The sequence below is a fragment of the Engystomops pustulosus genome, chromosome 2, assembly GCF_040894005.1.
Source record: "Engystomops pustulosus chromosome 2, aEngPut4.maternal, whole genome shotgun sequence".
NCBI classification, from domain to species: Eukaryota; Metazoa; Chordata; class Amphibia; order Anura; family Leptodactylidae; genus Engystomops; species Engystomops pustulosus.
This window is the reverse complement of record NC_092412.1, coordinates 7,650,404-7,664,217: the sequence shown is the minus strand read 5'-3', so window position 1 is coordinate 7,664,217 and position 13,814 is coordinate 7,650,404. Positions and strand designations below refer to the sequence as shown.

Below are 13,814 nucleotides of genomic sequence, written 5' to 3'. Positions count from 1 at the left end.
CCTCTGTAATGCTAAACTATCGACCTCAGTATTTATTACTTTACACAGCTTAGTATCATCTGCAAATATTGAAACTTGACTGTGTAAACCCACTACAAGGTCATTAATAAAAATATTAAAAAGAAGTGGCCCCAATACTGACCCCTGTGGCACTCCACTGGTAACATCAACCCAATCTGAGAATGTGCCATTAATGACCACCCTCTGTTTTCTATCACTAAGCCAATTACTTACCCAAATACACAGATTTTCTCCTATTCCCAGCAGTCTCATTTTATATACCAACCTTTTATGTGGCACCGTGTCAAATGCCTTTGAGAAGTCCAGATATACAACATCCACAGCGTCCCCCAGATCCAGTCTTGAACTTACCTCCTCGTAGAAACCAATCAGATTAGTCTGACAGGACCGATCTCTCATAAACCCATGCTGACGCTGGGTTATAAGGTCGTGCACAGTGAGATACTCCAGGATAGCATCTCTAACAAACCCCTCAAATATTTTCCCCACCACAGCAGTTAGACTCACGGGTCTGTAGTTTCCAGGATCGCTATTTGATCCTTTTTTGTATATTGGTACCACATTCGCTATGCGCCAGTCCTGTGGAACATAACCAGTACTCAGTGAATCTTCAAATATTAAAAATAATGGTCTGTCTATCACGGTACATAGTTCATGCAGAACCCGGGGGCCATCTGTGGTGAGATGTGTGATGTGTGTGGTGATATGTGTGTGTGTAGTGTGGTGAGATAAGTGTAGTGAGATGTGTGTGGTGTGAAGTGGTGTGTGATGTGTGTGTAGTGTGATGTGGAGTGTGTAGTATGATGTGGCGTGTGTAGTGTGGTGTGTGTAGTGTGATGTGGCTTGTGTAGTATGATGTGGCGTGTGTAGTATGATGTGGTGTGTGTAGTGTGGTGTGTGTAGTGTGATGTGGCTTGTGTAGTATGATGTGGCGTGTGTAGTATGATGTGGTGTGTGTAGTGTGATGTGTGTAGTGTGATGTGGCTTGTGTAGTATGATGTGGCTTGTGTAGTATGATGTGGCGTGTGTAGTGTGGTGTGTGTAGTGTGATGTGGCTTGTGTAGTATGATGTGGCGTGTGTAGTATGATGTGGTGTGTGTAGTGTGATGTGGGAAAAAGCCAATTGAAGACTGGATGACTAATACATTGGTGATAAATCACTGAAGGCAGGAAGAGAAAATCAATTGGCCAAAGTGAATATAGTCAAAGAAAACAAAAACATCCGTGTGAGTGGACCCTTACCTGCAGGTATCTCTGAGTGTTCTCTCATTTAGATCAGTGTCTTTTTAAATTTATTTTATTTACATTGGTTTAGAATATATATACCGTATATACTCGAGTATAAGCTGAGTTTTTCAGGATGAAAAATGTGTTGAAAAACCCCACCTCAAGGAAAAAAACTTTACTCACAGTGCGACGCCCCCCCCCCCCCGCATCCGGTCCGTGTCCCCGTGCTTTCCATCGCAGGGATTGTGACGTCAGCCGCTCGCTGACATCCTACTATGTGCGCCGCCATCAGAACACACTATAATGTCAGCGAGCGGCTGACGTCATGGTGCCTGTGACGGGGACACGAAGCTGCGATGTATGGAGGAGGACCTGCCGGGGGGACATCAGAAGGTGATCAGTTTTGTTTTATGACAAATATACAGTGGCGACTTAAATACAAATTCAACTTAAGAACAAACCTAAAGAACCAACCTTGTACGTAACAAGGGGACTGCCTGTATCTGAAAGCAAGTTCAGCAGTGATTTAGGGGCTAAATAATATAAAAATAATCTTTATACAGCAGCGCCATCAAATTCTTTACAAATTATTGGGAACGTATACAAATATTACATTACAGAGTATAAAGAGACGAGGGGGGACACAAGAGCTTACAGTCTATGAGGATGAGGGGGGGACACAAGAGCTTACAGTCTATGAGGATGAGGGGTGACACAAGAGCTTACAGTCTGTGAGGATGAGGGGGGGACACAAGAGCTTACAGTCTATGAGGATGAGGGGGTGACACAAGAGCTTACAGTCTATGAGGATGAGGGGGTGACACAAGAGCTTACAGTCTATGAGGATGAGGGGGGACACAAGAGCTTACAGTCTATGAGGATGAAGGGTGACACAAGAGCTTACAGTGAATAAGGATGAGGAGGTGACACAAGAGCTTACAGTCTATGAGGATGAGGGGGGGACACAAGAGCTTACAGTCTATGAGGATGAGGGGTGACACAAGAGCTTACAGTCTGAGGATGAGGGGGGGGACACAAGAGCTTACAGTCTATGAGGATGAGGGGGGGGGACACAAGAGCTTACAGTCTATGAGGATGAGGGGGTGACACAAGAGCTTACAGTCTATGAGGATGAGGGGGGACACAAGAGCTTACAGTCTATGAGGATGAGGGGTGACACAAGAGCTTACAGTGAATAAGGATGAGGAGGTGACACAAGAGCTTACAGTCTATGAGGATGAGGGGGTGACACAAGAGCTTACAGTCTATGAGGATGAAGGGGTGACACCAGAGCTTACAGTCTATGAGGATGAGGGGGGACACAAGAGCTTACAGTCTATGAGGATGAGGGGGTGACACAAGAGCTTACAGTCTATGAGGATGAGGGGGTGACACAAGAGCTTACAGGCTATGGGGATGAGGGGGGACACAAGAGCTTACAGTCTATGAGGATGAGGGGATGACAAGAGCTTACAGTCTATGAGGATGAGGGGAGCACAAGAGCTTAGTCTATGAGGATGAGGGGGGGACACAAGAGCTTACAGTCTATGAGGATGAGGGGGGAACACAAGAGCTTACAGTCTATGAGGATGAGGGGGTGACACAAGAGCTTACAGTCTATGAGGATGAGGAGGGACACAAGAGCTTACAGTCTATGAGGATGAGGGGGTGACACAAGAGCTTACAGTCTATGAGGATGAGGGGGGACACAAGAGCTTACAGTTGGAGAATAAGGGGGGGGCCACAAGAGGTATAAAAGCTTGTGTAATGATCTGGCCATTTTTTTTTCTATAAGGGAATGCCATAAAAATCAGCCATCAGCCGCCATATTTATATTATTATTTATATACAAATTTCTAGGTTAATGGGACTGCTGAGAAGCCTAGAGCTTGGTATCTGGTGTTTGCCAGATAACGAGAATAGGACACAGAATGGGTTAGAAAAAAGAAAGTTAAATTTGGATGCAGTTAGGGAATGTGATACTCCTGCCTAAACTTATGTTTCAAGCTTTGGAGGTTGGGAATTAGTCTGATAAAGCGGGGTAGGGTATTCCAGAGAATTGGTGCAGGAGGGGGGCAGGGTTTCCACCCTTACCAAAATTGGACATACCATAAATAGAACATGGGTTGGGTCAGCATTGACCACCTGTCTTACAATACAGGGCGTTCACACAAAATAGGCTTTACAATTGACAGCAGAGCAGACAAATAACAGAATGGGGCATATTTATCATACGCTGGCACTCGTGCGACAGCCTATAATAGCCCCACCACTGCAAGTTCGCAGCCCGATACATCAAGAGGCTTCCACCTCTTGATGTATCGGGGCTGCCGGCTGCGCAGCGTTTATCCTACGCCAGGCATGAAAAGTCGCCGTCAGCAGCAAGTGCGCAGGCGCGGGGACAGAAACGCGCCGGCCGTGCCCCCCCCCCCTTCACAGTGGGGCGTGAAGGTGACGGATCGGGCCAAATAATCGCACAAGCTAGCATTTGCAATTATATCATGGCCTCTGCGCCACTGGCGTAGCGCAGAGGTCCTGATAAATTTGCCCCAATGAGTGTATTTCATGTAGAGTATATCACATTGATAAGACAATAATCAACCCTGCTACATACAATGACCTTGACTCTTGTCTGTTCTCCAATTTCAATCCCCAGTGTATGTACATATACGAGACACCCGGCATCCACACTCCGGAACCGCTGTATTAGCTGTTTAAGCTCAGAGATGACTGTGTGCACACTTACTGGTGCGACCTCATGCTTGTCATATCAGACCTATAGGGGCAGATTTACTTACCCGGTCCATTCGCGATCCAGCAGCGCGCTCTGTGTGGAGGATTCGGGTCTTCCGTCGATTCACTCTCTCCGTTCAGCAGCCGTTGCCAGAAGTGGGACGTCACGATGAAACAAGTCCCTGCCGCCCGTGACGTACTACTACTTCCGATGTCGGGAAGGGGCTAATAGGATAAAAAGCTTGTTAACATTAGTTAGTATTAGAGGGGCGAACAAGCCTCCATGGGAAAGTAGCAGTTCTGAGGCATTTACCTCGAAAATTTGCACAGGAAAAAGGGAAAGATGCCCAAAAGTCAAGTGACTTTTTGGATGTAAAAACCTAAATATCACACTCACAAGTTATAGACCAATACAAGTTCTATGGGGGAGGAACGAATGTTTCTTTTATTGTTATACATCGGCACAGCTTCTCCATCTTTAACATGTAAAAGTCACTTAAGAAGCAAATTTCTATAACATTTACATATTATTCCCTTATTATATTATTACCTTGCATATCGGGAACGGGTCAACATTATTCATGATGATTGGCCTGAGCGCCTGCCATGTAAGCTTTGAACTTATAGTAATGCTGCAGACATCCGCAGCAGTTATCCGAGGGTAGGAAATCCAACCATAGAGATCTAGACTGGTCACATTGCTTATACATTAACATGGCTTCTCTCCTGTGTGAATTCTCTGATGTCTATTAAGAGCCCATTTCCTACTAAAACATTTCCCACATTCACTACACGAATATGACTTCTCCCCTGTGTGGGTTTTCTGATGATCAAAAAGATTTGATTTAAAACGAAAAGATTTCCCACATTCTGTACATGAAAATGGCTTCTTTCCGGTGTGAATTGTCTGATGTTCCACAAGACTTTTTTTCTCAGCAAAACATTTCCCACATTCAGTACACGAAAATGACTTTGCCCCGGTGTGAGTTCTCTGGTGCATTATAAGCGGTGATTTCGCTCTGAAACATTTTCCACATTCAGTACATGAAAATGGTTTCTCTCCTGTGTGAATTCTCTGATGAATAATAAGAGATGATTTTTGAGTCAAACTTATTCCACATTCAGTACACGAAAATGACTTTTCCCCTGTGTGAATTCTCTGATGCATTATAAGCTGTGATTTCACTCTGAAACATTTTCCACATTCAGGACATGAAAATGGTTTCTCTCCTGTGTGAGTTCTCTGATGTGCTACAAGATCTGATTTAGAAGTAAATTTGTTTCCACATTCCGAACATGGGTATGGCTTCTCCCCTGTGTGGGTTCTCTCATGCCTAACAAGATGGTCGTTCTGGATAAAACGCTTCTCACTTGTTTGGCTTAAAAACTTCAATTTGTCTCTGTGATTTGCCTTCTCTGTGGAAAGATTAGATGAGAGGTGAGGTCGATCTCCGGCAAAAATATTGTCAAGAAATCAAGTTTTCTTTTTCTCACTTACAAACAAAAATAAAACAGTGGGGGTCATTTACTAAGGGCCCGATTCGCGGTTTCCGGACGTGTTACCCGAATATTTCCGATCGGATCGGATTTTGGCGCATCGGCGCTGGCATGCACACGACGGAAATCGGGGGGCGTGGCCGATCGAAAACCCGACGGATTTGTAAAAACCGCTGCATTTAAAAAAAAAAAAGTGTTGCGGGACTCCCGCTTACCCTCACCAGGAATAGGCCGGTGAATTTCAGGGCATTCCGATGGGCCTCGGGAAACTTCAGCGCAGCAGCGCCACCTGGTGGACGTCGGAGGAACTACCTTAGTGAATCGCCGGAAGACCCGAATCCACCGCAGAGAACGCGCCGCTGGATCGCGAATGGGCCGGGTAAGTGAATCTGCCCCAATGTGTCAGTAGCACACGGTCACATATGGGTAAGAAACTAAAAACATCATGTAAATTTGCTAAAATGCAACAACTTTTACGGATTTTACATCAGAGCAGAGCTTAGAAACCCTAGAAAACAGCTAAAACAGATGGAGTCAGCGATATATGGGGATAAGTGCACTATAACAGATCATACAGATAAATGGGCCAGAAGCTTAGGCTTCTTTTACACAAACGTATGCTATGCCGGAGCTGGGATCAGACGCAGCACACGTTTGGCTGGAGAAACGTTGGGATGAGCGCAGCTCACCATTCCTCTCTCCATCAGGATGCGTGGTGGCCGGCCGTACAATTTGGAAAAGATAGAGCATGTGTCACTGGTGCTCCTGCGACCCGGGTCACAGATGCACCCTTGCTCCTCTTTGTTCCCCCTGACCCTGCCACTGCTCTCAACTTCCCTCGATTAGCGCTGGCTCCGGTGGTCCACCACGCCCGTCCCCTCTAGAGTGCGCGCACCGGCTTCCGGAGATTTAAAGGGTCAGCACGCCGATAATTGCTGCTGGCCTGCTGCCAATTCTGTTAGGTTCCCAGCCCTTTCATGTGTCCACTGTCGCATCTTTGTGCCTTAAAACCCTAGAGAAAGTTTCTAAATATTGGAACATGGACTCAATATCCATGAAAGACTTCAAACACATGCACCGCATTACAGAAAGACGGTAAAGACCCAAATATCCCTGATAATTGTACAATGTGGGAGAAGGTGAAAGCTCAACTCTAAGATGTTACTTCATGTGGTTCAGATTCTGTCTCTTGGACATCGTTGTTATTGTATCTGTACAGGGTTTTATCCCTCGCTGTAGTGGAACAGGGAAATCCCTGAATAACCTGTCAGTAAATTAATTCTTCCCAGTGTTAATAACAACCAGGGGGAGTGAAGTTTCTGGATTTCTATCAGTTCTCCTATTAAGTTCCAGTTCCTTTAGCTCCAGCCTGAAATATATGAGAGGAAAAGTCTGGTAATATTTCTCGGAGCCTAATAGTAACACAGCATGTGGATATCGACTGATATGACCAACGGGAGGAAGAGACCAGAGCCAGATGAGCCGGTGTCTATGTCATCTCCATCTCCTCTTCTGGATGTGACCTCTCCCTGCAATGTATAAGGGAAGAATAACCCACAAGATACATGAAAGGCTCTTACCCTCCTCTGTCACTGATGAGGGGATTTCCTCTCCGCTCCTCCTTCCACCACAACTTTCCTGGAAAGATCCAACATGAAGGACCTGAGAAAACAAGGAAATGTCTCCAGAGATGACCTTCATTACATCAATCTATAGAGAATTTTTAGGAATCGCAGCTCCATCTACCTGATGATCCAGTGGGACGTTCTCCTCCGGCTCCTCTTTAATATCTCGGGAATCTCCAGGACTGGGACATCTCTCTGGTTCCTGTGTAATATCTCCGGAATCTCCAGGACTGGGACATCTCTCTGGTTCCTGTGTAATATCTCGGGAATCTCCAGGACTGGGACATCTCTCTGGTGGATTTCTCTGACTGGATCCATCTATAGGAAATATACACAGTGACTGATACATTGTCTATATGTGATGATGAGATGATGGAGGAGGTGACCTCACACCTGCTCTGTCCTCTATAATCAGGAAGGTCTCCTCTTACCTGGTGATGTGAGGGGCTGGTAGTGCTCCATCATGATGTCCTTGTACTGGTCCTTGTGTCCTTCTATATACTCCCACTCCTCCATGGAGAAAGAGACAGTGACGTCCTGACACCTTATAGGAACCTGACACCCACAATGACACAGTCATCACCCAGACCCCTCCCTTGTGTTATTGTACAATGTCCCAGCATTCCCGGCAGCGCTCACCTCTCCGCTCAGCAGCTCAGTGATCCTGGAGGTAAGTTCTAGGATCTTCTGCTCATGTATCAGTGAATGAGGTGGAGGCTGGGTGATGGGGCTCTGGGTCCATCCTCCTGACACACGGGGGGTCACACACTCACCAGACGACTTCTTCACTACTGTGTAATCCTGTGTATGGGGAGACACTGATCACTACATAGATCCTAAGAATCCTTCACCTCTCCAGTCATTTCCCGCTGTTATTCCTAGAGATAAGAGCCGTGTCCTGGGAGACTCTCACCTCTCCGGTTATCAAGGAGATCATCTCCAGGGTGAGCTCCAGGATCCTGGCCGCCATCTGCTCTCTGTCCTTCTCCATCTGTGGTCGGTCTCTGATGGAAAGTACCATCAACTTTCAAACAAAATTTCAGCTTCAAGAATCCTTTATTTAGAAAATCTGATGGAAAAGCAGAATGATGTGGAAAATAAATGTACCAATAATAATATAGTCTTTAATTATTTGAAATGTCCCTCTGATACTTGAATCAATGGCATCTGTATCTTTAATACTCAGATATTCTTGATGCGGAAAGCAGAGATACCTCTACCTGCATCTCTCTCTATGACTCAGGCTATGAAGAAGGCCTGAAGAACTGTCCAAGACAACACCTTTCAATGGATTAACAGTACAAGGCTATTGTGAGGCTTCAAGCTGGATGTTCTCAGACACAAGAGGTCACTAAGCTTACGGCATGGAACATACATAGAAATCTTGGGCTCCATAAGAAATACATACACCTTCCACCCGGGTCCTCCAGACACAGAAAAAGTTGAATACTGTGATGAGGTAGAGAGCCGTCAGCTCCCTACATCACCATTGTACTACTGGAGCTTGTAAGGGGATGGAATGTTCTCTTTTTATCCGAGACTTGGGGGTTGGAAGGGGGCTTCATGTCCAGTACCTACTTAAAGAGGACCTTTTACCACCCCAGACTTCCCAAACTGAACATAGCGGCATGTAGGCTCTAGCATCCTGATTCTGGGGCACTTGGACAAGCGGCTGCTTGGTGCGCTCACCACAATACAAAGAAGTCTCTTATCTGACACCATCCGACGCTGATTGGATGGTGTCAGAAGATTTTAGCATAAAATTTCCCCCCCCCCCCCCGCACATACATGGCACATGACACACATGTACATACATGAAACATAACACACATGTACATACATGGCACATAACACACGTGTACATACATGGCACATAACACACGTGTACATACATAACACATAACACGCGTGTACATACATGGCACATAACACACGTGTACATACATGACACATAACACACGTGTACATACATGACATATAACACACGTGTACATACATGGCACATAACACACGTGTACATACATGGCACATAACACACATGTACATGTGGGGAATATAAGGATGTGATAAGATGATGTGTGAGGAGACAATGTCCAGCTCCTGGAATATGGAAGTAGAGAGGAACCAACTACCTGAGAGGACGCTTCCGGGGGGACAGTTATTTCTGTGCACACCAGGCTTCCGGGGGGACAGTTATTGCGGTGCACACCAGGCTTCCGCCCTCCATGCCTTATTACAGGGCAGTGATGACGCTGTAGTCAGTGTTATATGGATGAGTGGAGGGGAATACAGTCTCCTATGGAAGTTATGAGGGAACAACCAGACACAACAATATATTTCTATGTGACACTTACATGTGGTGCAGCCCCCGGAGATGTCACCAAGCAGCCCCGCCCCTCTGCGTGTGACATCACCGGAAGGGGAGGGGCCTCTCCTCATGACACAGAGAGGAAGTGACTACAGGGAGAGAGACTGGAGAGAGACTACAGGGAGAGAGAGAGAAGAGACTACAGGGAGAGAGGGGAGAGACTATAGGGAGAGAGAGGAGAGACTACAGGGAGAGAGAGGAGAGAGACTACAGGGAGAGAGAGAGAGGAGAGACTACAGGGAGAGAGAGAGGAGAGACTACAGGGAGAGAGAGAGGAGAGAGACTGCAGGGAGAGAGAGAGGAGAGACTACAGGGAGAGAGAGAGGAGAGAGACTGCAGGGAGAGAGAGACAGGAGAGAGACTACAGGGAGAGAGAGAGAAGAGACAGACTACAGGGAGAGAGAGAGAGAGGAGACAGACTACAGGGAGAGAGAGAGAGAGGAGACAGACTACAGGGAGAGAGAGAGAGAGGAGACAGACTACAGGGAGAGAGAGAGAGGAGACAGACTACAGGGAGAGAGAGAGAGGAGACAGACTACAGGGAGAGAGAGAGAGGAGACAGACTACAGGGAGAGAGAGAGAGGAGACAGACTACAGGGAGAGAGAGAGAGGAGACAGACTACAGGGAGAGAGAGAGAGGAGACAGACTACAGGGAGAGAGAGAGAGGAGACAGACTACAGGGAGAGAGAGAGAGGAGACAGACTACAGGGAGAGAGAGAGAGGAGACAGACTACAGGGAGAGAGAGAGAGGAGACAGACTACAGGGAGAGAGAGAGAGGAGACAGACTACAGGGAGAGAGAGAGAGGAGACAGACTACAGGGAGAGAGAGAGAGGAGACAGACTACAGGGAGAGAGAGAGAGGAGACAGACTACAGGGAGAGAGAGAGAGGAGACAGACTACAGGGAGAGAGAGAGAGGAGACAGACTACAGGGAGAGAGAGAGGAGACAGACTACAGGGAGAGAGAGAGGAGACAGACTACAGCGAGAGAGAGAGAGGAGACAGACTACAGCGAGAGAGAGAGAGGAGACAGACTACAGCGAGAGAGAGAGAGGAGACAGACTACAGCGAGAGAGAGAGAGGAGACAGACTACAGCGAGAGAGAGAGAGGAGACAGACTACAGCGAGAGAGAGAGAGGAGACAGACTACAGCGAGAGAGAGAGAGGAGACAGACTACAGCGAGAGAGAGAGAGGAGACAGACTACAGCGAGAGAGAGAGAGGAGACAGACTACAGCGAGAGAGAGAGAGGAGACAGACTACAGCGAGAGAGAGAGAGGAGACAGACTACAGCGAGAGAGAGAGAGGAGACAGACTACAGCGAGAGAGAGAGAGGAGACAGACTACAGCGAGAGAGAGAGAGGAGACAGACTACAGCGAGAGAGAGAGAGGAGACAGACTACAGCGAGAGAGAGAGAGGAGACAGACTACAGCGAGAGAGAGAGAGGAGACAGACTACAGCGAGAGAGAGAGAGAGACAGACTACAGCGAGAGAGAGAGAGAGGAGACAGACTACAGCGAGAGAGAGAGAGAGGAGACAGACTACAGCGAGAGAGAGAGAGAGGAGACAGACTACAGCGAGAGAGAGAGAGGAGACAGACTACAGCGAGAGAGAGAGAGAGAGGAGACAGACTACAGCGAGAGAGAGAGAGAGAGGAGACAGACTACAGCGAGAGAGAGAGAGAGGAGACAGACTACAGCGAGAGAGAGAGAGAGACAGACTACAGCGAGAGAGAGAGAGAGGAGACAGACTACAGCGAGAGAGAGAGAGAGAGGAGACAGACTACAGCGAGAGAGAGAGAGGAGACAGACTACAGCGAGAGAGAGAGAGGAGACAGACTACAGCGAGAGAGAGAGAGAGGAGACAGACTACAGCGAGAGAGAGAGAGAGGAGACAGACTACAGAGAGAGAGAGAGAGGAGACAGACTACAGCGAGAGAGAGAGAGAGGAGACAGACTACAGCGAGAGAGAGAGAGAGGAGACAGACTACAGCGAGAGAGAGAGAGAGGAGACAGACTACAGCGAGAGAGAGAGAGAGGAGACAGACTACAGCGAGAGAGAGAGAGAGGAGACAGACTACAGCGAGAGAGAGAGAGAGGAGACAGACTACAGGGAGAGAGAGAGAGAGGAGACAGACTACAGGGAGAGAGAGAGAGAGAGGAGACAGACTACAGGGAGAGAGAGAGAGAGAGGAGACAGACTACAGGGAGAGAGAGAGAGAGGAGACAGACTACAGGGAGAGAGAGAGAGAGGAGACAGACTACAGGGAGAGAGAGAGAGAGGAGACAGACTACAGGGAGAGAGAGAGAGAGGAGACAGACTACAGGGAGAGAGAGAGAGAGGAGACAGACTACAGGGAGAGAGAGAGAGAGAGAGGAGACAGACTACAGGGAGAGAGAGAGAGAGAGAGGAGACAGACTACAGGGAGAGAGAGAGAGAGAGGAGACAGACTACAGGGAGAGAGAGAGAGGAGACAGACTACAGGGAGAGAGAGAGAGAGGAGACAGACTACAGGGAGAGAGAGAGAGAGGAGACAGACTACAGGGAGAGAGAGAGAGAGGAGACAGACTACAGGGAGAGAGAGAGAGAGGAGACAGACTACAGGGAGAGAGAGAGAGAGGAGACAGACTACAGGGAGAGAGAGAGAGAGAGAGGAGACAGACTACAGGGAGAGAGAGAGAGAGAGAGGAGACAGACTACAGGGAGAGAGAGAGAGAGAGAGAGGAGACAGACTACAGGGAGAGAGAGAGGAGACAGACTACAGGGAGAGAGAGAGAGAGAGAGGAGACAGACTACAGGGAGAGAGAGAGAGGAGACAGACTACAGGGAGAGAGAGAGAGAGAGAGGAGACAGACTACAGGGAGAGAGAGAGAGAGGAGACAGACTACAGGGAGAGAGAGAGAGGAGACAGACTACAGGGAGAGAGAGAGAGAGAGGAGACAGACTACAGGGAGAGAGAGAGAGAGAGAGAGAGGAGACAGACTACAGGGAGAGAGAGAGAGAGAGAGGAGACAGACTACAGGGAGAGAGAGAGAGAGAGGAGACAGACTACAGGGAGAGAGAGAGAGAGAGGAGACAGACTACAGGGAGAGAGAGAGAGAGGAGACAGACTACAGGGAGAGAGAGAGAGAGGAGACAGACTACAGGGAGAGAGAGAGAGAGGAGACAGACTACAGGGAGAGAGAGAGAGAGGAGACAGACTACAGGGAGAGAGAGAGAGAGAGAGGAGACAGACTACAGGGAGAGAGAGAGAGAGAGAGGAGACAGACTACAGGGAGAGAGAGAGAGAGAGAGGAGACAGACTACAGGGAGAGAGAGAGGAGACAGACTACAGGGAGAGAGAGAGAGAGAGAGGAGACAGACTACAGGGAGAGAGAGAGAGGAGACAGACTACAGGGAGAGAGAGAGAGAGAGAGGAGACAGACTACAGGGAGAGAGAGAGAGAGAGAGGAGACAGACTACAGGGAGAGAGAGAGGAGACAGACTACAGGGAGAGAGAGAGAGAGAGGAGACAGACTACAGGGAGAGAGAGAGAGAGAGAGAGAGGAGACAGACTACAGGGAGAGAGAGAGAGAGAGAGGAGACAGACTACAGGGAGAGAGAGAGAGAGAGAGGAGACAGACTACAGGGAGAGAGAGAGAGGAGACAGACTACAGGGAGAGAGAGAGAGGAGACAGACTACAGGGAGAGAGAGAGAGAGGAGACAGACTACAGGGAGAGAGAGAGAGAGGAGACAGACTACAGGGAGAGAGAGAGAGAGGAGACAGACTACAGGGAGAGAGAGAGAGAGGAGACAGACTACAGGGAGAGAGAGAGAGAGGAGACAGACTACAGGGAGAGAGAGAGAGAGGAGACAGACTACAGGGAGAGAGAGAGAGAGGAGACAGACTACAGGGAGAGAGAGAGAGAGGAGACAGACTACAGGGAGAGAGAGAGAGAGGAGACAGACTACAGGGAGAGAGAGAGAGAGGAGACAGACTACAGGGAGAGAGAGAGAGAGAGAGGAGACAGACTACAGGGAGAGAGAGAGAGAGAGGAGACAGACTACAGGGAGAGAGAGAGAGAGAGGAGACAGACTACAGGGAGAGAGAGAGAGAGAGGAGACAGACTACAGGGAGAGAGAGAGAGAGGAGACAGACTACAGGGAGAGAGAGAGAGAGGAGACAGACTACAGGGAGAGAGAGAGAGAGGAGACAGACTACAGGGAGAGAGAGAGAGAGGAGACAGACTACAGGGAGAGAGAGAGAGAGAGAGGAGACAGACTACAGGGAGAGAGAGAGAGAGGAGACAGACTACAGGGAGAGAGAGAGAGAGAGAGGAGACAGACTACAGGGAGAGAGAG

At 48.2% G+C, this 13,814-nt stretch overlaps 2 protein-coding genes across 3 annotated transcripts in view; both read right to left on the bottom strand.

Moving 5' to 3' along the window:
- The window catches only part of LOC140119786 (uncharacterized), a 299,698-nt gene that overhangs the window by 269,410 nt on the left and 16,474 nt on the right, over positions 1 to 13,814 (bottom strand). The window lies entirely within an intron of this gene.
- LOC140119854 (uncharacterized) lies at positions 4,410 to 9,520 on the bottom strand. 2 transcript variants are annotated; one of them, XM_072139278.1, is made up of 6 exons: positions 9,458 to 9,520; positions 7,743 to 8,172; positions 7,535 to 7,658; positions 7,225 to 7,421; positions 7,059 to 7,140; positions 4,410 to 5,397 (listed from the first exon to the last, which is right to left on the bottom strand). In XM_072139278.1, the coding sequence occupies exons 3-6, from the start codon at positions 7,617 to 7,619 to the stop codon at positions 4,691 to 4,693; spliced, it is 1,071 nt and encodes a 356-aa protein (XP_071995379.1). In that variant the 5' UTR covers positions 7,620 to 7,658; positions 7,743 to 8,172; positions 9,458 to 9,520; the 3' UTR covers positions 4,410 to 4,690. The 2 variants fall into 2 exon arrangements, with proteins under 2 accessions (XP_071995379.1, XP_071995380.1); XM_072139279.1 differs by having other exon boundaries at positions 7,059 to 7,116.